A 23,702-nucleotide genomic window follows, 5' to 3' on the forward strand; every position below is an offset into this window, starting at 1 on the left:
AGTGAAGGTCATCAGAAATACTGAACATCTGGGCAAATATAAAAGGTTTTGTTTCCTCCTAATTTCTTTAAAATATATATTGGTGTTTAAAGAAAGAACTTTAACACTGCCTTGAGGAGTTTACAGTATAGGTAAGGGCACTATCTATAGTGTCTGTAGCATAAAGAGGGTGGGAGGAGAGATGGTCCCATGCAGTGGCCAAGCTTTTAATGTATTTTACATGAAATAGTGTAAGTGTCAAAGAGACTGTGGAAAGGCTGTGGATTTTAATCCCTAAAGCAACCATGAACAGCTAATAGGCAAAAAGTTAATAGATACATTAAAATGAAATGTTACAAAATATTAAAATACTCAAAGAAGAAAATAAAAAAGGAAAAGGGAGGACAGAAAAAAAAAGAGAAAAAAGAAGCAAAAACAGAAAACAAATAATGAAATGGAGACCAAACCAAAACTCCCATTAAATTTTAATGGAATAAACATTCTAAGTCAAAGCCAGAGGTAATCAGAATAGATTAACAACAGCAAAAAGGCAAGACCTGGTTGTGTACTGTCTACAATAGGAGGAAACATTTTAAGTAAAAAGACACAGAGAGGTTGAAAATGAATGGATGGAAATAGCTATCCACACTAACTGAGTCCAAGAAGGCCGGCGTGACTGCATTAATACCAGACAAAATAAACTTTTAAGAGAAGAGAGAAAGGGAGGCATTTCATAATGATATCAACGTGAGTTCACAGGAAGACATTCAACGGTAAATGCGTGGGAGCCAAAGGGAAGAGTCAAAACATGTGAAGCAAACATGGGCAAAGTTAAAGGGAGAAACAAAGAATTCCAAAGTCATAGCTGATGTTCTGAATCCCCCTCTCTTAGCAACTGGTAGAACAAGCAGGCAACAAATTAGCAAAGAAACAGAAGACCTGAACAAGAACATTAATCTTTTCCCGAATTGCGCTTTCTAGAACATCACACCCAGTAATTGCATAGCACTCATTCTTTTCAAGTGCACGCCGTTTACCATCGCAGATGACGTGATGCTCCATGAAACAAGTGCTGATAAGTGTAAAAGTATCGAAATCATACAGGGTTTATTCTCTGATCCAAGTGAGATTAAATTAGAAACTAATAGCAATAAACTAACTAGGAAAACCACAAATATCTGAAAAATGAAATGACATACTTCTAAATAATTCGTGGAGCAAAGAAGAAATCATAAGGGAATTTAGAAAATATTTTAATCAGAATGAGAAAAAATGCAGTATAATATTTCTGGGATGCAGGGCTTAAAGGGACTCTCAGCCGTGAGTATTTCTATGAGGAAAAAAAGAAAGGTCTAAAGTTCAGTGACTGAAGATTCCACCTCAACAGGGCAGAAAAACAAAAGAGCAAAGTAGACTCAAAGTAACCAGGAGGAAAAAGATGACAAAAACAGGGACAGAAATAAATGAAAAAAAAAAATAGTGAAAATTATCATGCCAAAATTGATTTCCGGAAAAAAAAAAAAGTCAACAGAACGATACACTCATAGCTGGATTGATCGGGGTAAAGAGAGAGAGCACAGATTGGCAGCATCAGGAAAGAGGGGCCAGCATCGCCCACCCACAGGCACTGAGAAGATGCGCATATACTGTAAACAACTGCACGCCAGCTATTAGCAACTGAGATGAAATGGATAAATTCCTGGAGAAAAATACAAGCTACCAAAACTGAAAGGAGAAGCATTGGAAAATCTGGATACTCTCTTTCCAGTGAAAACACTGACTTCAGTATCCACAAACATGTCGCAGAGAAACTCCAGGCTCTGCGAGTGTCCCCAGTGAATCAGAACACACATCTGAGGAAGAGAGGACACCAATCTGATATGGGCTCTTCCGGAAAATAAAGGAGCAGGGAACACCTCCTGACTCAGTTTATGAGGCCAGCATGAGCTGATACCCAGCTCAGATGGAGACATTTAAAAAAGAGTTGATTACACACAGCAACCCTCACGAGCACAGACACAAACATCTCCAACAGTGTGTCAGCAAATGAAATCTAGGACTTTATGAAAAAGACAAAGCATCGTGATCAAGTAAGAATGATCACAGAAATGCGAATTAGCCTGTTATTCATAAACATCGATCAATGCAGTTCATCATATAAACTCAAGGAGAAGCCATGTGATCGCTTAATAGGTGTAGCAAAAACATTTTAGAAAATTTAAGATGCATTCATCGTCAAAAAATCTCAGCAAACTAGGAATCGATGAATCTCCTCAACCTGCTGGGAGGCGTCTATGAAAACTGGTAGCCGGGGTCATCCTTGACGGTGAGATGGTGGAGGTTCCCAAGATCGGGAACGGACAAGGTGCCCTTCCCCCCAGCCCCTGCGAACCCTGTCCTGGGCACCCCGGCACCCTGATGAGGCAGCAAAGAAGTAAAGGCACCAGTGAGAATGAAGGAAGTACAGTTCTGTTTGCAGGTGACCTGACCTGTTACCTGAAAGATGCTGTGGCGTCTCCAAGACAACTGCTGGGACTAACGAGAGCATTTAGACAGTTACGGGCTTATCACACAAAAAGTCAGTTATACTCTGTACACGAGCAGGAAACCATTGGAAGCTAAAAATGCTGTTTACAATGACATCAAACCGGAATCCCAGCAGATTCTTTCTTTTAAGTGGATAATTTATTCTAAAATTTATATGGAAATGTAAAGGGTCTGGACTATCGAAGGCCATCCTGAAAATAACACGGACTGCAGGATAGACTACGAAGCCCTAGCATCAGGACTGTGTGGTCCTGGAGGGAAGCCTGACAGTGGACAGGGACACTTGGCTCTGTCCCATCCAGGCTGGCTAGGGGTCTCCCCATGGAGAGAACAGCTGAGCGCGGCCCCTCCACCAGGGCCTCCCTTCCTGGGGTGAGGCTGGGGGCTCCCCACTTGAAGAGAATCCGCCAGAGCTCTTTCTGGGAGGCGGGGCCTGCGCAGCAGCACTTGCAGCCTGATGATGGCCAGTGACAGGTGGCTGGGCCCCTCCAAGCACCTCCGTGGGCCAGACCCCCATCGCTGCCTGCAGTCCCTCCAGGCTCACTCCTGCCTGGGCCTCCCCTTTCTGTCTCTGCCGGAACCCCGGGCCCTCCCGCTGCTCCATCAGTCCTGCGGCTCCAGGCTCACCTCCTCTGTGCCTGCCACGCCATCTGCTTTGTTCCCTGCACGCCCTGGTCACCTGCATGTTCTCCATGAAGGCGTGGGCCTCACCCACCCCATTCCCCTCAAGCTGCTGCCAGCACAGCACGTTGCTCTGAAGAGTGGTGCCGAGTCTCTGTTCTCGTAGGATGTCCACTATTTGTAGGTGAGAGCGGGCACGGTGGGGCAGGCCCCTGCACTCGTCCAAGCACCTCAGGGCATGAGCTCTGAGTGCCTTCCCTGGGGCTCCGGCAGTGAGCACGCGGCCCGCGCGGCCAGCCCAGAGCAGAAGGAAAAGGGAAGCGACGTGCCCAGAAACTGGCCAGATTCGCAGGATGCTGTCACAGGCCAGTGTGGCCCGAGGCCTGAGTGAGGGGCAGCCTGAGGGCCAGAGGCTGGGGGTGCTGCCGCCTCCGTGGAGGGGCCGAGGGAAAGGAGCTGCGCCTGCACACCCTGCAGGCGCAGTGAGCCAGCCTCCGGGATTCCAGCTCAGCGCGAGGCGGGGCAGCGGCCGGGCCAGATAAAACTGCAGGGACGATGGCGCGACTGCCTCAGTGCGCTGGGGAAATCTTCCCAGGGGAGCGAGTGCTTGGGGACCCAGCCCGAGGGTCCTGCTCCAGCCACGCAGCAAAGGGGTCTGGCCTGCGGGCCTCCACGCCCCCGTGTTGCAGCCGCTCTGCTCCCACTGCTGGCGGGGCTGCTCGGAGAGAAACCCGGGGTTGGATCGGGAGACACCTTGAGCACACGGTGAGGCGCATCGGCAGGCGGCCCCACGGGATGTGACACGCATGGAAGGGACCCCTGCTCAAGCCTGCACCGCCGCCGGCGGCCCCATGGCCCAGGCACCTGACTGTTCCCCGTCCTGTCCTCTGGGCCCTGCCCTGCACACTCGCCTGGCTGCAGCGGGGGGCCCAGGGTGGGCTCTTCTCTGGTGTCTGGGTGGATGGAGAAACCGGCGACATGGCTAAGCCACAGCCAGCGGGGGGACAGCTTGCCCAGAGACCCCGCTGCGGGTCTCAGCCCGGGGCGATTCAGTGCTGCCGCCGCCTCTCTCTTCCCTGGAGGCCGAGAGGCAGCCGGGGCCCTGGAGCCAGTAGGTTGCCTCTGCCCCGCCCGCGGTGGACAGTCGGGGCCCACGCAGCTGACACCACCCTCCCCCCACGGCGAGGCTGCAGCGGGAGCCAGCCTGTGGCCTGGCCCTGGAGTCCTGCGGGGTGAGCGGTCACGGCCTCTCTGCTGCCTCCGGCCAGGCCCCCTCCAGCCCCCGGGCGCCTCTTCCTCTGCAGGGAGCTTCGCGCAGCCTTTGCCTGGGCTGTTCAGGCTCCAAGTCTACACATGCCGGGTGGGGAGGGCCATGGCGGGGCGCCATGCAGGCTCGGTCAGCAGAGGGCGCTGGAGGCCGCCTCCGGCCCCTTGGCCAGGGCGGCTGTTCTCGCTGCGGCCGCTGGGCGCTCCGCGGTGGGGATGCTCCGCGGCGGGGCTGCTCCGCCCCCTCCTGCCCCGGCTCCCCCGCCCCCGCATGGACCTTCCTGCAGCCTCCACTCCCCACCCCAACCAGCCAACTCCAGTACAGCCGCAGCCTCTCCGTGAGGTCGTGACCCCAGCGCTGGAGGGGCCTAGAGCCGAGGGTGCAGCCACTACCAGCAGCCGGCAAAAGCACTTGAGACGGGTTCGACCCCGGAGCGCCCGGAAGGGCCAGCCCTGTCCGCACGTGGATTTAGCCGGGGGGCTGGCTTAGACGTCTGACCCCAGGACTGTGTGATGATAAATCTGTATAGCTTTAAGCCCCTGAATTTGTGGTGATGTTTTCCAACAGGAGCAGGAAACGAACCTGGTCCCCCAGCTTACACCACCCAGAAATTCCCGTCCCAGGCGGAAGTCAGGAGTGTAAGTGGCAGTGGAATCACAGAGCTGAGTGTACGAGGCGTCTGTAGAGAAGGACGGGTTTGTTAACCGGACGCAGCATTCGTGCCCCAGACTCCTGCTTCAGAAGGTGCTTTCCAGCTGGTAGGAGTCGGGACAGTTTGTAACGCCAGCAGCCCCAGGTGATACAGGGGGTGTGCGCTGTCCTACGGCAAAGGACAGACGGATGGACAGGCGCACGGCCCAGAGGGAGGATGGGAGGAGGCTGGGTGCTCAGCAGGGGACGGCAGATGGGACCCCCAAGAGGTCCCCCCCAGAGAAAGGGGCAAGGGCTGAGGGGTTTGGTGGGGTCACACCCCCCCTCCGGCACCACCAGGAGCAGCGTGACTACAGGAGAGCTGGTCATTTGTCCACGTCACACGGCCACATGGTGACACAGTTACAGAGACGGGTCTGAAAAACACACTGTGCGGTGAAAAACCAGATAAAAATATGAAATGAGCGATTCCATGTGGATACGGCTCAAAGTCAGTGCAGACAAAACTGGTGTTTAGGGGTGGTAAGACTATTAAAAAAGGCAATAAAAGTCATGAATGAGGACAGAGGGGGGCTGGGTGTGGGCACGGCTGAGGTCTCTGCAGGGGACGCTCCTGTTTCTTCCCCTGAAGGGCACACGGAAATTCCATAAACCTGTGCTGATACTTTAGACTTATTTGGGGTGTAAATGTTCTATTTCTCAAAAAAAAAAAAAAAAAGTTAAAAAAAATGAAAAGAAAGAGAAAGGACCAGCCCTCTCCCTGAGCCTGGGGTGCTACAGAGCCTGGAGAGTGTGGGGTCCGGCAGCTCTGACCCCGCCACCCGCCTGCCTGGGCACCTGACTGTTCCCCGTGCTGTCCTCTGAGCTGGGCCTGGGCCCTGCGCTGCACACTCGCCTGGCTGGAGCCCGCGTCCCGTCAGAATAAACCAGCTCCCGGGACAGAGAGGCTGGACAGCCGGCGCAGGGCCCAGATGGAGGGCGCTGTCCCTGCCGAAGCCGCTCGGGTCCTGGGCGGGCAGCTCTGGGGCTGAGTGAGGAGCCCCTGCGTGTGCCTGTCCCCAGCTCCGGGCAGGCCCAGCTGCCCTCGAGGGTGCGGTGTCAGTGACGGGCACACAGTGAGCTCAGGCCACCGGGGTTTCTGGCTCCAGCAGCGCAGGTCCCATCCACTTGAGCTTCAGTATTTTAAATGGGCTTTTGTTTACGAGTCCCCTCTTTCCGCTTTTAGGCTGGTAATCCGCAAGCCTCCAGGGCTGCAGGGAAACCTGACTTTGAAATCCCCGCGGCCTCCCCAGTGCCCTTCCTGTGTCAGCTGAGCTGAGCAGAGGACCCTTTTTCCAGGTCAAGGGGGAGCAACGCCTCCCCGAGAGTCCAAAGGGCCACAAGACAGGATGGAGGCCAGCAGAGGCCAGTTTCTCCCTCTGCGGCTCGGCCACCAGAAGAGACCAGTGGGTGAAGGAGCCCCCAGAAAGGACCTGGGAGGAGCCGCGTCAGGCTGTGATGAGGGTCCTGACCGCGGGGTGAGGGCCATGAGTCCCCCTCGCCCCGCTGGACAGTCGGTCCACTGTCCGGGGCCAGACGTGCTGAAGGCACCCTCCCCCAGGACAGCCTGAGGAACCACCGTCAGCCGACAGACCCTGGCTGGTCCGCGCCCTCGTGGAGCCTGGGTCTTTGTGGACGAGACGCACTGACATGAAGAGCGGATGTGAACGACTCTCATGGGGGTCACTGCTGCCAGGCCTCCCTGTGTCCTTGAGCCAGGGAGATGCAGTCGGCGGGGGGGTGGAAGCTGGAGTGAGGATGACCTGTGAACCTGCCCAGGCACCGCCCTTCAGACCCGGTGTCCATCATCTCCTGGTGCAGTTAGCGTTCCTTGTGTTGCTCAGGACTTCTGAAATGCGAGAGACCAGGTTGATGATTTCAGCTCAGGGGAGAGAGACGTCCACATCCATTGCCCAGGTATGTGGCCTTTAGAGCCACCGATGTGCCTCTGAGATGCAGACCCTCACGTCCAGCTTGCACTGACCGCGGTGGACGGAGGAAGATGATAACCCTTGAGGATTTGAGGCCTGGAGAAAAGCTGGTGGCTGAAGGCCTCGGGGCCACACAGTGAGGGACGCCTGTCCGAGCCCTGACTATGCCATGCAGACGCTCCAAGACCATCTCCTGTTCAGAGTGTGCCCTGCGTTTAACATGTAGCCAGGGCACTTTACGATGACCAGCATGAAACCACACCCCAGCTGCCATGATTCTCTCAGTGATGCGCCGGCACGTGGGGCCGCGTGGTTGCTTTCACCTAGAAGGAGCCCTGTGTTCCTGGGCCAGGTCTGTGAGCCAGGACGTGATCCCAGGTGTGGCCTCACGGGGCCGCGGGGGTCAGGCTTGGAGGGTCCTGCTCGGTTCACCGACGGCCCCGGAGCCCTCTGCCCCCGTGGCCGTGCCGGGGGGTTGTGTGGTTCCGGCTGGCCCAGCGCTTGCCGAGCATGTCCCAAGCCCCTGGCCGTCTTTAATCACTGCTGCGAGAAGGGGTTCCTGGCAGAGAGAGCCCCGGGAACTATCCCTCCACCAGGCAGGGCCGTCCAGGGTGGGGGCCGACTGCACGTGGGCTAATGGACGACCTGCAGGCGCCTGTCATCCAGGGTGTAGGCACCTCAGCACCAGCGCCAGCTGCAGTTTCCAGATGAGAAAACCACCAGCTGACCTTAAGTAAGAGGAAACCACCTAGGCGCACTTTATCAGAAAGGGCAGAACAGATTGCAAAACTAGCGTGTAATTACATGCAGCTGAATTGGAAATGAGCCCCTGAGCTTCGATGAAACCGCAGCAAGAAGCGCGTTTGATTGTGAGGTCGACTCGCTCTGGCCGACGGCTGTGGACTGAATGTCCCCCGTTCCCATTGAAATCCTAAACCCAAGTGGTGGGATTAGGAGGGGCCTTGGTCGTGCGAGTGCAGCCCTCACAAATGGGATTAGCGCCGTATGAGAGACCCCAGAGAGCTCCCAGCCCCTTCTGCCATGTCGGGTCGCAGCGAGCAGACGGACATCTAGGAACCAGGAAGCTGGTCCTCACGAGACACCGAAGCTGCTGGTGCCTTTGTGCTGGACGGCTGGCCTCCAGACCGTGGGAAACAAGTGTCTGTCGTTTAAGCCGCCGGCCTGTGGAGTTTTGTTTTCGCCACCCAAATGGACTGAGGCTAAGGGAGCGGGAGAGGTGGAGAGGTCTCTCCACCCAGAGACCCTGGCGGAGGGGCCTTGGCCGCCCAGCCCATCCACAGAGGCTGCGGACGGTGCCCTGCGCAGCTGTTTCAGTGGCTCCCCCGGTGCTGGCTGAACGGCCCACGAGCGGCTGGGCTTGGAGACTCACGATCACCAGGTTACACGCGGCCCCTTCCGTGGGGATGACACAGGCAGGGAAGGTAGAGACGTGGACAGAGAAGGGCCTGAAGAAGGCTGAAGAGACACACAGTCGTGAAGTTTGGGCGCCAAGCCCTCCTCGTGGCGGTGGCCTCTCAGCAGTGGCCGAGCCATGGCCCCCTGGCCCTCAGTGTGGACACCTGCCTCATTTTCTCTGTTTGCGTCTCTCAGCCAGGCCCTCCCTCCCCAGCTTTCTCCCTCTCCTCCCCGCTGACACTCGGAAGTGCTGACCAGCAGGCCGGCTCTGCTCCCTGAGGCTGGCGGCTGGGGACCTGGGTCTCGGCGGTTCCCCATATCACTGACTGACACTTGTGCCAATGGCAGGTCTGGAGGTCACCAGCTGTGGCGCTCGGGCTGCAGGGGCGCCTGTGCAGCCGGTCCCCGGGGCAGATCTGAAGGTGCCCGCAGCCGGCTTCCCGGGGCAGCGCCTGCGTGCCTTCTGCTCCTGGAGGACGCTCCCGTGCGAGGAATCCTCCACTGGCTGCTGGCTTGGGGCTTCAGCACCTGCTCAGCCGCACGCTGCAACTCACACCCCGACCAGCTGAGCCGCGTGGCAGACCCAGCCCTGCTCGGTCTTCTGCCTGTTCCTGCCGCTTGGTTTTGCTTTCAGCCCACCCAGTGGAGTTCCCCGGTGCCAGTGCCCCAGCGCGCCCCGGGCCCCAGCAAGGTCCGCACCTCTGGGTCGAGCGCCTCGTGTGCCTGGCGTGGCTCCGTGGCCCCTCTGTGAGTACAGCAAGCCCCCTTCGAGGCCTCGTCTGCGTTTCTTCCCGGAGCTGTGCTTTATCACCCCTCACCCAGCGCCTACATTCCTAGAAACCCCTCCCCAGCGTGCTAGCCTGTGCAGATTCTCCCAGACTCAGCTTGAAGGGTCTCCTCCCACTGCGGCCCCGTGTGGGTCCCTCTGTGGAACCACAGCCAAGCAGCCACCACCTCCATGCCGAGCAGTGGAGGGGGGGACCCTGGGAGTCCCGTGATGATAGCTGAGCCTCTGGTCCTCACGTCAGAACAGCGTTTTGATCAGACTGCTTTCCTCCAGCGCCCAGCTCAGATTAGCACTGAGGTTATGCATTCAAGGCCAAATTAAAAAATATTTACTGAGTCACTATCATTTACCTGCATGTGGTTTCGACATTTAATGAGGAAGAGCTGTGAGCCTGGTTCAGAGGAGACAAAGGGGCAGAGGCAGTCCTTTCCCTCAGTCCAGAGGGAGGACGCAGCAAAGCCCCTGTTAGATGTACTGGGATGGCTGCCAACAGCATTCTGTGGGATCCAGGGATACGGTCCTGCAGGAGCAAAGGGAGTGGCAGGCGTGGGGAGGGGCCGTCACCACATGGTGGAAGCAGGCGTCCTAGCAGGGGCTGCTGGGGGAAGGCAGGGGCTCAGGCTGGGGACTGGCATCAGTGGCGTCGGGGCCCTGCGTGCTTCCACGTTAGGAGGGGCCTCTGGAGGGATGGGGGTTGGACAGAAGGGCACTGAGGGTGGGAGGCCTGGGGGACGGAGAGCAGTCTGAAGGGAGTACAGTGGCTGCGGGGGGCCGGGGTGACAGAGGAGAGGAGCCTGGGAACACAGGGGCTCCTCCTGACGTGGGGAGGGGACGAGAACAACGTGGAGCAGCGCCCAGCTTCCTGACACTGGCGGGGGGGTGATGGTGCCAGTGCCTCACCGAGCTGCCTGCTGCGTGTGGTGGTGCTGGGCATGCGCTCAGGTCCACGTGGACACACCAGGGCGCTGGGTGTGCGCTCGGGTCCACGTGGAAACCCCAGGGCACTGGGTGTGGGCTCAGGTCCACGTGGACACACCAGGGCGCTGGGCGCGGGCTCGGGTCCACGTGGACACACCAGGGTGCTCGGCGTGCGCTTGGGTCCACGTGGACACACCAGGGCGCTGGGTGTGTGCTTGGGTCCATGTGGACACACAGGAGTGTGGGTGTGGTTTTGTGTCCCTCGTGGACACACTGTTAGTTGTGTTGGGACCTCTGAGAAACAGCACTGGCACCTTGGGGACCGAAGGCTGCTCCAGGGCTGCATGGACACTGGGCGGTGGTGGCTGGAGTGGGGAGCTCTGCCTTGAGTCCCTCCAGGCATCTTGGTGTGAGGGGACCCTGTCATGGGTGCGCAGCGCTGTGTCCTGGATCAGGGGGCCTGGTGGTGGAGGCTGGGCTGGGTGGGCCCTTGGGAGCTGGACCGGGCTCCTGGCCGGGTCCATGCTCCAGTCCTGCCCCCTCACTGGGCAGCTCCCCTGTGGGGCGTATGGTCCTCTCTCACCTCCTGCTGTTCTTTCCCACCTCCGCTCTCCCCCTAGCCCTTCACAATGCTTCCTGCGCTGCCCATGTGCTGGTTCCCCAAGGCCTACCCCCAACCCCCACCCCAAGAAAACCAGAAGGTCCTGGTGCTGACATCCTGGGCCCAGCTGAGGCTCTGAGTCTGGCCCATCCCCAGACTCCCAACCCCAAAGCTGAGGGGTAGCACCTCCTTGTCTAAATGTACACACTTTTGTTCCAAGTGGTGATACCTCAGCAAGAAGCCCTGAGGCAGGACTGATGGGCCAGGGACCCAATTCACACTCAGCTCACAGCCATGAGAGACCCGTAAAGGCCTTGACTCTGCTCGGTGACCCTTGGGCCTGGCCCGGGGCCTGAATCGAGGTGCTCCCCTAGAGCCCACACTCCACACCCATTCCATTCCTCACACAGAGAAAGCAGACAGCTAACCTGGCCGTGCAGCCCCCCAGCAGAACCTGCAAAGTAACCTGCCTCCACCCCAGGCCCTCCCCGGCTCCTGACCCTGACCTCAGAGCTTTCCAAACACCGGAAGGAATGAAATAGTATGTTTCCCATCATTGGAGTCAAGTTCTCTCCCCTCAGCCACGTGGCCCTTCAGTCAATCTGGAATTCCCTCACTCAGCTGTCTCTAAGACTTTCAGCACAATTCTAGAGAGATTCACCCCACCCCCTGAAAACCAAATGATCTGTGCAAAATAAACAACACATTCATAAATAACCAGTGGGTAGAAGAGAAAATCACAAGGACAATCAGAAAAGACCTTGAGATGAATGAATAAACCCCACAACACACCACAACCTCTGGGATCAGCAAAAGCTGACCAGCTTTTGCCCAGAGGGAAATTCATAGCCATAAGTTCTAGAGTCAAAACAGAAAGATCTCAGATCGGGAATCTGACTTTATACTGTAAGGAAGTGGGACAAAGAAGAGCAAACTGAATTCAAATCAGCAGAAGGAAGGGAATAATAGACACTAGAGCAGAGATAAATACAATAGAGGCGATCACTAATTAGCTGCTGATGCATGAACCGGGACAACCCTCGAATCTCTTTATGCCTCAGTTTCCTTATTTTGTAAAATAGAAACAGTCATGTTCCCTCCAATGTGTGTGAAAGTGCTGTGTAAACTAGGAGGCATTGTTAAACTTCCTTTACACCAGACACATTTTCTGTTCTAAACAAACTGTGAATAATCGTAAAACACGTGCCTGCCCTTTAGCGTAGAGCGCGACAGAGTATGTGCTCAATAAACGTCGCCTATTTCAAAAAAGAAAAATTAAAAAATAGAGAAAATGGATGAGATCAAAGTTGGTTCTTCAAAAAGATTGACAAAATTGGCTAACTATTAGCTAGACTAAGAGAAAAAGAGAGAGGACTAACACAGTCCTGGAAGTCCTAGCCAGAGCGATTAGGCAAGAAAAGAAAGAAAAGCACTCAAATTGGAAACAAAGAAGTAATACTCCCTCCATGCAGATGACATGAGGTAGATAAGACCCCAAAGGGTCCATGGAAAGTTGCTGGAGCTAGTAAGCAATTTCAGCCAAGTTGCAGGACACAAGATCAACACAAGGAATCAGTTGTATTTCTGTACATATGCAGTGAACAGCCTGAATATAAAGCTAAGGAAACAATACCATTTACAATAGCATAAAAAAATACTTAGGGAAAAATTCGACCATGGAGCACACGATATGTGCACTGAAAACCGTAAAACATTCCCGGGAGGAATTAAAGAAGAATGGAAAGACATCCTGCGTTCAGATTGGATGCTGCTACTAATGTTAAAATGGTAACACATCTTAACGTGCTCTCCAGATTCAATGCAATCTCTATGCGAAGTCCAGTGGCCGTTTTTGCAGAAATGGAGAAAACTATTTTAATATTTGTGTGGGATTTCGCAACTGTTTTCTTTTTATTTCTCAGTGGAAAACTGCAGAGCTGGGCTGGGAGGACACAGGGTCTCTGGCCACTGCCCGTGCTGCCCAGCCCTCCCCGAGGGGCCAGCAAGACATGGTGCGCTCTGTTCTGACAGCTTACGCGGCACGCCCTGGCGGCACGTGGCCTTTTGGGGCGCTTCCCTCTCAGGGAGTCCCAGGAGCTAACTTCCTGTTGCTGTTGGTAAAGCCCAGGCGACTTTCCAGTCTTGGGAGTGGGGTCAAGGATGCAGGAAAAGGACGCCTGTTGCGGGGCCGGTTGGAAGATCCCCACTCATGAGGGTGCTTCTGGTTGAGGAGGCTGAGGGCAGAGGCTGCAGGGCCTGGAGCGTGGAGGGCAGAATGTGAGCCCTGGGGGCCTGGGACGAAAGTCTCTGGTCCCTGACGGCTCCCCCCAGCCTTTGGGGTCCCCACGATCAGCCTCTGGTCTCTCTGGAGAAGGCCCAGGCCCATCACATTTGCCGCCAGCCCCCAGCCAGGCCGGGCCGAGAGAGCAGACTGTGCTGGTGACGGGCGGAGCCGGAAGCAGACGCCCCCGCCCTCCGACATCTGCACCCGTGGCGGGTGTGCGTGCCGGGACGGGGTGGCGACGGGCAGGCCGGTAACCGAGGGAGCTACTGGGGTCACAGCGCTACGTGGACGCCCCAGTGTCAAGGCCCTTCGTACTAAAGGAAATGGACGCTGGGGCGGGGGTGTGGTAGTGGCGTCCGGCCAGCACCAGGAGCGGCCAGCTTCCCCCAGTGACCTGCGGGTGTGACAGCGCGGCTGGGGCAGTCCCCACCCCAGGCCCCAGGTCACGGAGCCCCGCGGTGCTGGGCGCCCAGCCGGGTCACGTGCATTTTGAAGCTGTCAGAGAAAAACAGAGCGAGCTCCACAGCTCCACCCCAGTCTTCAAGCAACCAGGCAGTGCTTCAATCAATTTCAGACCCGCAAATGCATTTTGAGAGTGATTTTTAAACCCAGGGGACCTGGGGCCTCCCTGGCAGGAGACGAGATGATGAAATCCCGCTTCCCTGGCCCAAGTCACTGTGAAAGCGCCACTGCCCCTGGTTGCCACATGGCAATGCGTGTGCTCCACCTGAAAATCAAATAGTGTCGGAAGCCTGGGGGCGGGGACGGGGTGGTGTTGCGGGGGGTCGCTATCCACTTAAATAACACAGGGCGCTTTTTAATCTGCCTCAGAATGGCCGCTCTGCCGGGCTGTGAGCTTACTGAGCGCTGGTCCACGTCCCTCCAAGTGCAAAGCCAGACAGAGCTCGGTCCGAGGGGCCGGGTGTCCCTGGTGCCCCCTGCATGGGCCGCAACCTCACAGCGGCAGCAGCTGCCTTTCCCAGGGACCACCTGGTTGGGATCGTCTCAGGAATCCCAGGCAAAAGGCTCCCAAACGCCAAGGGTCCCCCTCCCCGCCCCCAGCCCCAGTGTCCAGGGCGACCTCTGGCCGAGCTGCACATCACCACAGCGGGCACCCTGGGGAGGCTCGGTGGGCAGCCAAGGCTTATGCTCTCCGAGCTCAGGTGACGTCCTGGAGATGGGGGCAGCCGGATGGCTTTGGGCAGCTGGTGCCCAGGCTCAGGGCCACGTAGGCCGATCTGAGCCTGGCTCTGGCCGACGGCTGATTTGGGTTCAGTCTTGGCTCAGAAAATTGAAGGTCAGAGCCCAGCAAAACACTGATTGCCACAGATGGCTGCCCAGTGCCGGGGCAGGTGCGTCCTTGCCTAAAGGAGCCGAGATCGCTCCTTGGCGTGAAGTGAGATGCACTCCTGCTGTGGCCCCGGCGGGCTGGCGCCACAGCGTCTCCCTGGCTCAGATGCTGGCAGGGGGTCTGGGGCTCCCATCGGCCCCGTCCACCTCGAGCCTGCGCGGCCCAAGGAGGCATCGGGGACAACTGGCTGGCGGGGGCCTCCGCGCCTGTGGCCGAGCCTCGCGGTCACCCTGAGACCAGGCCCCCCCTTAGCTCTCTGAGGCCCGTGAATAGACCAAAGCCCAGACCAGGCTACGGAGCCGCCACGGAGCCATCCCTCCCCACGCCCACCCAGCACGGCGCCGGGGCTCTCCCCGCGGGGACCCAGCGGTACCAGAGGGCAGCCACCCCGCACCAGAGCCCCACCCTGCCCCTGGCCACCTGTGCCACTGGCACAGGCCCCAGGTGCCCCAGAGGGAGGTCCAGGGCCGGGGTCTCCTGGGCCTGGTGGGGGGGGCGGCCAGGTGCACTCAGTACCTGAGCAGGGGCTGCCTGGGGTGCGGCGGCTGGTCTGCCCCCGGGCACAGCGGGGCCTTCCTGGTCACCTGCTTGTAGATGTTCCTGGCGGCCACTCCGATCCACAGCATGGTGGAGAGTGTGGAGTAGTGCAGCACGATGCCCACCTGGGGGGGGAGAGCGAGTGAGCCAGCCACCCCCAGCCCTGCCTCCGCCAGCGCACGTTCCCCCAAGTCCGAGCCCCTCCCCCTTGCATCCTCAGGAGGTGGTGACAGGAAGTGGGACTGGCAGGGGGCACTGGGGTCCTCGGGGCAGATGCCACCCTTCACAGGGGCTGGAGCTCAAGGGAGCTGCGTGGGCTGCCAGGACCCTTGAACGGTCAGCATGGCCGTCCTGCAGAGAGGTGTGTGAACGACACCCTGGGCACGGTCCTAGTGGCGAGCACAGCCTCCCGCACGTGGGCCGGGTGCACACGTCTGTGTGGTTGGCATGGCTCAGCCCCACCGGCGCCCACCAAAGGAAGGCAGGGGCGACGGCGCAGCGGGGTCTCCCGGGATTCCGCTGTTTGCGGCTTGCGGGTGAGATACAGCGCTTGGGGTCAGAGGCTGAAGTTCACTCCCTGCCAGTCGGAGTCGCTCATTCCTGTGGCAATAATCTGCCTTAGCTGATTACGTATTCCACACCCCGTCATCTCCATCCGCTTCTGTAAAATGAGTTGCCTTTGAAGTAATAACCTGACATTTCGCAATGACAAGTAAAACATGGCTGTAATTGTAAGGATGCCAACGTTTAAGGAACACAGCGATTCTGGGAATAAAGGTAACGTCGCACCATTATAATGATTTATCAACTCCAGGGTTCAGCCTTTACTTATGAGAAGGCTCCGTAATAATGGGTGAGAACGCCGTGGGGTGGTGGGAAACTCCCCGGGCTGTGTTTACGGTTTCAGGTGGCTCCCTGCAGAGGGGAGAGCCCAGCCTTTCCCTCCGCCTGGCTTGGGCCTCGTGGTGGGGCCGTGTGCGCCTGGGGCCTTGAGCTCACAGCCTCACCCCAGCCTGGCCGAGAGGAGGAGGCATGAGGACCTGAGGGGCTAGAACTCCCCGCACCAGAAACAGGAGGCAAGGGGACCACGTGGGCCTGGCCCTCGACTGCAGGACAGCAGAGTGGCTCTCATCATGTGTGAGTAGAAACAGTCAGAGACACGTCCTTAGAAGGAACGCCACCCTCGGCCTCTGGAGCTGGTCCCAGGCCGGGAAGAGGACCCGGAACCCAGAGTGGGGGCAGGGAGGCAGCAGAGCCAGGTCTGCCCTTCACCCGTCTGCCCCGAGCGTCGCCTGGACTGTGAAAGTTTGTGGGTGATGAGAAGGTGTAAACGGCAGGACTCCGTCTGCCAGACACCAGCTTCAGGCTGGACGCGTGGAGCGGTCGCAGGGTCGTTACCCTGGCGTCCAGACGGCGCCTCTGCCATGCTGGCCGCCGCCCGTGCTTCCGGACCCAGGGCTGGCGCGGACGCACAGGGATTAGCGGGGCCCGCGGCGGCCGCCCGTGCCCATGATGTCAGGGAGCCCTTCAGTGAGGCTCGCAGCCATGGTTTCGTCGCCATAACAACCGTCTGTTCCCTCCAGCCATCCTGAGCCACTCTCGTTCCTCATGTCTCTCTAACACATTTCCCTGTGACACCTGGATGAGGAGGGTTGGCTGCAGGGTCTGTGTCAGGCCTCAGGCGGTGGTGAGCCGTTGCTGTTGCGGTGCGGGCAGGCTGGCCGCCGGCCGGAGCAAATCCACATTTATGCTAATGACTCGGCTTGTGTGATCACGGAGGCTGAGACCCAGAATTTGCAGCTGGCGGGACAGCCAACTGTGCGGTTTCGGTCTGAGCCCGGATCCAAAGGAGAGAGACTGAGGTCCCAGCCCCAGGACACGCAGGGGTCTCTCTTACTCAGACTTCTCTTCTGTCCAGGCCCGCGTGGAGTGGATGAGGCCAGTGTTGGGGAGGACAGTCTGCTTTCCTCGGGCCACGGCTCGAATGTTCACCTCACGCAGAAACACGCTCACAGTTGCGCGCAGAAAGAGGTTTGACCAAAAAGTTGTTTGCACCATGGCCGGTCGGCTCGACACAGGATGTCAGCCTTCACACCTTCCAACCGTCCTGGTCCTGGGCCATGTCCTCTGGGCTCTCTCTCCTCCAGCGAGCAGCGGCCCCATGGCTGTGGCCACCCAGCCCCGCACCTGCTCTCTCTCCTCTGGGCGCTCGGTGGGTGACGTCCAGCCTGCGTGTAGCCGGCCGTCCTGCTGGAATCTTGTTCTCACTGCCCCAGACCTGGCCTACGGCTTGTCTGTGAGAGACAGCGAGTTCCTGATTCCTTCTGGAAACGTGGTCGGGAAGCCAGGCCAGCACGGACTCCAGAACCGAGGTTGCTCCCTGACAGGGCCATGAGGTTGTCACTACGAGGGGACCGAGCGTGTCTCACGCCAGCAGGACCTCTGCAGATCCTGCCTCTCCAGACCCCCCAGGCCTGTCCGCCCCCATCCACCACACACTTCGGGGCCCACCCGGCTGCACCGGCCAGGCCTCGGCTGCCACAAGGACGCCTGGCCCCCAGAGCCTCTGTCTGGGCTGGCAGTCTTGGGGTGGGCTCCCGGTTGGGGGAGGCAGGGCTCCCAGGCCTGTAAGGGCCGTGATGACCTGAGGGGCTGGCTGCACCGCCAGGTCCCAGGGCTCCCGCTGCAGGGTCCCGGCGTGCGGAGCGTTGGTGGCAAAGTGTGGAATAAAGATAGCAATGTATATCACTGCTTCCAGACGGCGCCACGTCTCAGCAGGTGTTCGCAGCGGACGGTAAACTGGATTTCCCGGGGCTCTCCTAGGGGGTGTTTCCACGCTATCGAGAGGCTTCCGGAAGCGTGTCTGCCCCTCTGCGTGGTTTTCAGGGACGTGCTGGTGACTTTTCTGCTGGGGTCCAGGAACAGGTGGCAGAATTGGCTTCCCAATGGGATGGTTGGCCCTAACATGGATTTGCAGAAAAGTGACCTCTCTTCTGTGTAGAGGAGCGTGGGGAGACTGGGCCACAGGGCCTCCGGGTCCTGTCTCATGGGTCTGGCACCCTGTTTGCAGGGGGGAGGGCATCGGGGGGGAGCTCACAGCCTGACTCCTCCCCCAGGTGCCCCTGTGGGAGCAGCCTCTTGCCCCTGACACCCAGGAGCCGCCCAGCTGCCGCTGTCTGTGCAGGAGGACGAGTCTTTTTCATGTGGACGGGGGCGTGGAGGCCAGGTAACTGGGCTGCAGCAGCCCTCACGGCTGTCAATAAACTGTTGTTGAATTCACACAACCAAGGCTGCGAGGGGTGCATGTGACGTCCCGGTGGGTGCCGGCAGAGACGCTCCCTCCACGTGGTCCAAGCAGATGGACACACACCAAATGAGTCCTTGATGAGATGCCCTGTGGTCCATGGGGAAGCCCCACCTGGCCCCCGCCTGGGTGCTGGAGGGGTCTGCCCGCCTGGAGGGCACTGTCCACTGGGCTGAGCTGAGGCCAGGAGTAGGCGGGCTGGTGAGAGGCTGGAGGGGGAGAGCACGAGGGGCCTCGATGTCCAGTTGCAAAGGCACCTGGGCCTTCTGTCCTTGACTCACAGTTGACGGAAGGGCCTCTTTCTGGGCTCTGTCAGGACCGGAGGGTAGTTCGTACTACCCGCCCTGCCTTCTTCTGCGTGGCAGGTGGGATCTTAGTTCCCCGACCAGGGACCAAACCTGGGCCCCCTGCAGTGGAAGTGCGGAGTCTTAACCACTGGACCGCCAGGGAAGTCCCTTCCCCCCTTTTAAGGAAGGTCAGGCGGGGCTGTGGGGTGGGAAGAAGACCCCTCTGTGTCTTCTCTGTGCTCCCCTTTCACCTGAGAGGGCCAGACCTCCCCAGCACAAGACCGCCGAGTCCCAGTTGGAGGGTGGGGCCCGCGTGTCTCTTCCACGGCCCCGAATCCCCAGGGACCCACCAGCGATGGCGCTCTCTCGCCTACATCCGTGGACTCTTACCTGGGCCGAGGGAGCAGGGGGTCCCACCCCTGTGCTCCTACCCCACCTGTCTCTGCAGGAGAGGCAGGTCGCGTCCCTGTTTCTGTGATGAGCCCCGGACTATGAATGTCTCATTAACATGTCACCATAGGCCTTGGAGAAAACTGGTCCGATTGGAAAATAAACTAAATGACATGATCAAATGCCGAGCAAATCGGTCCGACTCACGCGGGAGAGGTGTAGACACACTGGATGCTTAACTGTCCCCTTCACGGGAAGCCTGAGTAAGCACTTGAATGTGGTTTCGTACACAAGACGGTTATCACGAATTTCCCCTTGGGAGGAGAGTCGACACACGCTTCAGAGTTTGTAGCAAAATGAAGACCCCACAGCACTCACCGCCTGGCACAGGATAGGGTACGTGGTGCGGTTGATGCCACCAGCAAACACGGAGAAGGTCAGGGCCGCGTGGAAGCAGAAGTTCAGGAGCGTGTGCCGGCCCTTCCGGCTGATCCGGATGGCGCTGCGGGAACGGAGATTTCAGGTCAGGAACCGGCCTCTCAGGGCAGAGCGTAGAAGTGAACCCTTTTCTCCAAATGCCACGTCCCATCCACGCGGGGAATGGGCTGAAGACCTCGGAGCGGGACGAAGACGGGCAGGGAAAAGCACACCAGAGAGACCCGGTCGGGGAAGATGGATGGACACGCTGAATCCACCTTAGCATGTGGCCTTGGGTGGTTTGTTGGAAAATCGCCCTGGAATACTGTGACTGGGAGGTCTCTGGTCATTGGACAGACAAGGACCTTGAGGCCCCGGGACGCTATGATTTGTCCAATGTCCCAGAGGGAGGATGGGGAAGAAACCCAGTCCCACCTCCTGGTTCCCCAGACAGAGTTCTTCCCTCTCTGAGCAGAGGCTGTACCTTAGGAGGAGGCTGTGATTGACTGTCTCTGACATGATCCCCTGTAGCCAGGCCTGTACCTGGATAGGACGCTGCCTGTGGCTGTGAACATACCCATGACCAGTCCCCAGCCCTGGCGATGGACAAAATGAAATTTCTTAGCCTATGCCTGCAGCTGTGATTATGACCACAGCTTCTCTGTGGCCTTGAACACACCCAGGCCTCCACCTATGACCATAGCCTTGGACACGCTCAAGCCTCTACCTGTGACCCTGGCCTTGGACATGCCCAAGCCTCTTCCCCTGACCCTGGCCTTGGACACGCCCAAGCCTCTACCTATGACCCTGGCCTTGGACACACCCAAGCCTCTTCCCCTGACCCTGGCCTTGGACACGCCCAAGCCTCTACCTATGACCCTGGCCTTGGACACGCCCAAGCCTCTACCTATGACCCTGGCCTTGGACACGCCCAAGCCTCTACCTATGACCCTGGCCTTGGACACGCCCAAGCCTCTTCCCCTGACCCTGGCCTTGGACATGCCCAAGTCTCTACCTGTGACCCTGGCCTTGGACACCCCCAAGCCTCTACCTATGACCCTGGCCTTGGACACGCCCAAGCCTCTTCCCCTGACCCTGGCCTTGGACACGCCCAAGCCTCTACCTATGACCCTGGCCTTGGACACGCCCAAGCCTCTACCTATGACCCTGGCCTTGGACACGCCCAAGCCTCTACCTATGACCCTGGCCTTGGACACGCCCAAGCCTCTATCTATGACCCTGGCCTTGGACACGCCCAAGCCTCTTCCCCTGACCCTGGCCTTGGACATGCCCAAGTCTCTACCTGTGACCCTGGCCTTGGACACCCCCAAGCCTCTACCTATGACCCTGGCCTTGGACACGCCCAAGCCTCTTCCCCTGACCCTGGCCTTGGACACGCCCAAGCCTCTTCCCATGACCGTGGTTATGACTGTGGCCTGGGCTTTGCCCATGACTTTGATTGTGGACTTGACCCTGATGGTGGCCGGGACCCCTCCTCACATTACCCAGCGCATCTTCAAGTGATGCCCCAGCCCCTCCAGGCAGACGTGGCCAGGAAGCCAGCTCTGTAGGAAACCAGCTGGACTCCCCTGTAGATGAAAAGCAGAGGGCAAGGCTGCTCGAAGTTTCTGCAGCTACTCTAACTTCCTCAGGCCATGGGCTGTAGGGGCCCCTGAACGGACACGGTGCCATTGGAGAAAGAGCGCGTGTCACCTGAATTGATCAGCACGGGGGGGCCCGGGGTGGAAGGCAAGGGTGTCGCCCAGCACTTGGCCACCCTTGGCTGCCAGCGCCGTCCGGGCACTGGGCAGCCTCAAGCTGGCTGGCTGCCTGTGAAGCACCTTCCTGGACTCCTTGCTACGTGAGGGCAGGAGAGAGCTTGCCCTCGAAGGCGAGGGGCAGAGCGGGCCTTACCTCTGGTGCACGACGTAGGTGATGGCGGAGGCCAGCAGACACAGCAGCATGACAGCAGTGCAGGCGTACACCACGGGGTGCAGGAACTCCCCTGGGGACTGGGGCAGGGACAGGACAGTCCTCAAATCCTGGAAAGGACACAGAGCACACCCGTGTGACCAAGGTGGCCGGGCTGTCCCCAGGCTCAGCCTCCGCCCGGCGAGGGGCTGGAAGCATTTCCTGGATCGGGTGGAGGTTCGCAGGTCTCAGCAGAAATGGTCGGCCTGGGGCAGGGGAAGGTCCCCAACCTGTGGAGCGCTCAGGGCAGGCGGCGTGTGGCCTCGTGGGCCCCCCACCAGCTGCGGGCGCCTCTGGGGGCTCTGACGGCCAGCTCCCCGAGGGCAGCCTCCTGCTGTGCTGCCTGTTGGCCTCCAGACTCCTCGCCCTCCCGGGGGGCTGGTGGACCACCCGGCTCCTGCTTCTGTCAAATGCCCTTGTATGACGGCACAACTTGCCCCCATGAGGCTCGTGTCAGATTACCCCCAAGTCCACTCCGGGCCTCACACCCACTGCAATGCTGCTTTGAGTGGTCTCCCAGGAGAATTTGTATCATTTCAGTAAGTCTGCCCAGAGGTGACTCAGGTCAGTGGGGGAAGAGCAGCAGGTGTGAACAGGCTCGAGAACCCCAGGTGTACAACCTTCACTGTTTGTCACAGCCCAGGTAAAGGGCTGAAGGTCAGGGTTCAAAGGATATCCATTTTCCCTGGAGGATGTAACACTGAGGGCAGAATGCCCCGGCTGGACATTCAGAGCTGAGGGAGGTTCTGTCTTTTTATTCATCAGGTAAGCGAGGTCTGCTGTGTCAGGCGCTGGGGCTCTGAGGCCAACCCCCGACGCAGCCCCGGAAGTGCCCTGTGTCGGAGCTGCGTTCCCAGGGCGAGGCCGGGCACACCCGCCAGGGGCACCCCCAGGGCCGGTGGAGGACCCGGAGCGGCTTGGGGCACACCAGGCTGGGAGGTAGGGGCTAGAGCCTGCGGCACCCACCTCTGACCTCCGACCCTCTGCCCGCACCGAGCCCTGCTCTGGACACTTCGTGTGGTACAAGTCGTCGAGTCACACGAGAAACCCGCTGTGGACTGAGCTGTCCCCACCATCCGGAGGGGATGGCTTTTAGGGATGTGGCTCAGGTAGGGTAGGGTTCTCGGGTGGTCCTGACCAAAGGGACCAGAGTCCCTGTAAGAAGGGGCCGGCACCAGCACACGGCGGGAGGGGCCCTCTACACAGCAAGGAGAGGCCTCAGGAGAAGCCAACCTGCAGGCGCCTGGACCTTGGACGTCCAGCCTCCTGCTCTGTGGGACTTTGTCACGGCCGCCCCAGGGGACAAGCTGAGCCGTGCTCTGGTTCCCACTGCTCAGGTCAGAGGGTGGAGCCCTTGCTCGACGCCCCAGCCTGAATGCCCTACTCTGCTCCCACGGCCCTGGGGGACACGCTGGGCTCTGGGGAGCAGGCTGGGGTCAGTGCCCACAGGCCGAGCTGGGCCTGTGGAGGGCTGCCTGGTGTCCCCTGTGGGACCACCTGAGCTGCTCCTGCTGTGACCATGGGGCTGGCGGTCAGAGCTAGGGGTCTGCCGTCGTGCTGGTCCCATTCCCGCAGACCACAGGGGCGTCCATGGCAGACGCCCCCGCCCCAGGCCCAGAGCAGCTCCAACTGGTGCCTCCCTGGGCTGTGAGGACAGCAGAGGTGGCTGGCGGCTCCTCCAGGATGGAGTCGTGGGGAGCAGAGAGGCACCCCGAGAAGGCCTTGGCCTGTCACGGCGGGAATCAGGAAGCCAGCGCGTCCAGGCTCAGGTGGCTTCTCTCCTCGTGGACATTCCTGGAGGCCCGGCCAGCCAGAGGACGTGCTCAGAGGAGCCACCCTGGGCCCAGCTGGGGCCTCTGCACCCCGACTTTGCTCCGACTCAGGGACTTTGGTGAGGAGGTCGCTGTTGTCATGGCAACAGCTAATTGAATTTGGTCACCCGGGAAGAGGCACTGAGTGACCTGGATGCCAAGGGGGCCTCAGTGTCTGGCTGCCCAGGGGCCCCGCTGCCCAGGGAAACCAGAAATAGCGCCCTGCCCAGAAGAAGCAGGCGGTCAGGGAAGGGCGCCGTGCCGCTTGGCAGACCGCAGGCCGGACACCGCGGCTGCCCTCGTGCTGCAGTCCTGACCGTCCACGGGCCAGGAAGCCTGAAGCGCGGGTGTAGACGTGCACGGAACACCAACAGCTCCCGTCTGGACACCCAGGGTGTCAGCAGGATGCACGTTGCACTCACAGCCCAAATCCACGGAATCACGAGCTCAGGAGGAAAGGCTGCCAACGGACGCCAGCCTCGAGGTGACTGGGACGCAGAGGCTGCACGTCCCCAGGGGAGACCTGGAGGTCCCGCCCACTCAAGATGCCTGGGAAGGCTCGGCACAGGGGAGGGTCTGTGGCCAGATCCTGG

The 23,702-nt window shown here is 59.2% G+C and overlaps 1 protein-coding gene across 1 annotated transcript in view; it reads right to left on the reverse strand.

The window, feature by feature from the left end:
- Positions 1–23,702, reverse strand: part of ADGRA1 (adhesion G protein-coupled receptor A1) — a gene marked incomplete at its 3' end in the record, with an annotated part of 32,673 nt that overhangs the window by 3,554 nt on the left and 5,417 nt on the right. The window contains exons 2-4 of the mRNA XM_082854183.1: positions 21,242–21,369; positions 19,289–19,412; positions 14,909–15,054 (exon numbers count right to left, since the gene is read on the reverse strand). Coding sequence (XP_082710309.1) covers positions 14,909–15,054; positions 19,289–19,412; positions 21,242–21,369 — 398 coding nt within the window. The remainder of the gene's footprint in view (positions 1–14,908; positions 15,055–19,288; positions 19,413–21,241; positions 21,370–23,702) is intronic.

The sequence above is a fragment of the Leucopleurus acutus genome (genome assembly GCF_964270905.1).
Source record: "Leucopleurus acutus genome assembly, chromosome: 14".
Taxonomy (NCBI): domain Eukaryota; kingdom Metazoa; phylum Chordata; class Mammalia; order Artiodactyla; family Delphinidae; genus Leucopleurus; species Leucopleurus acutus.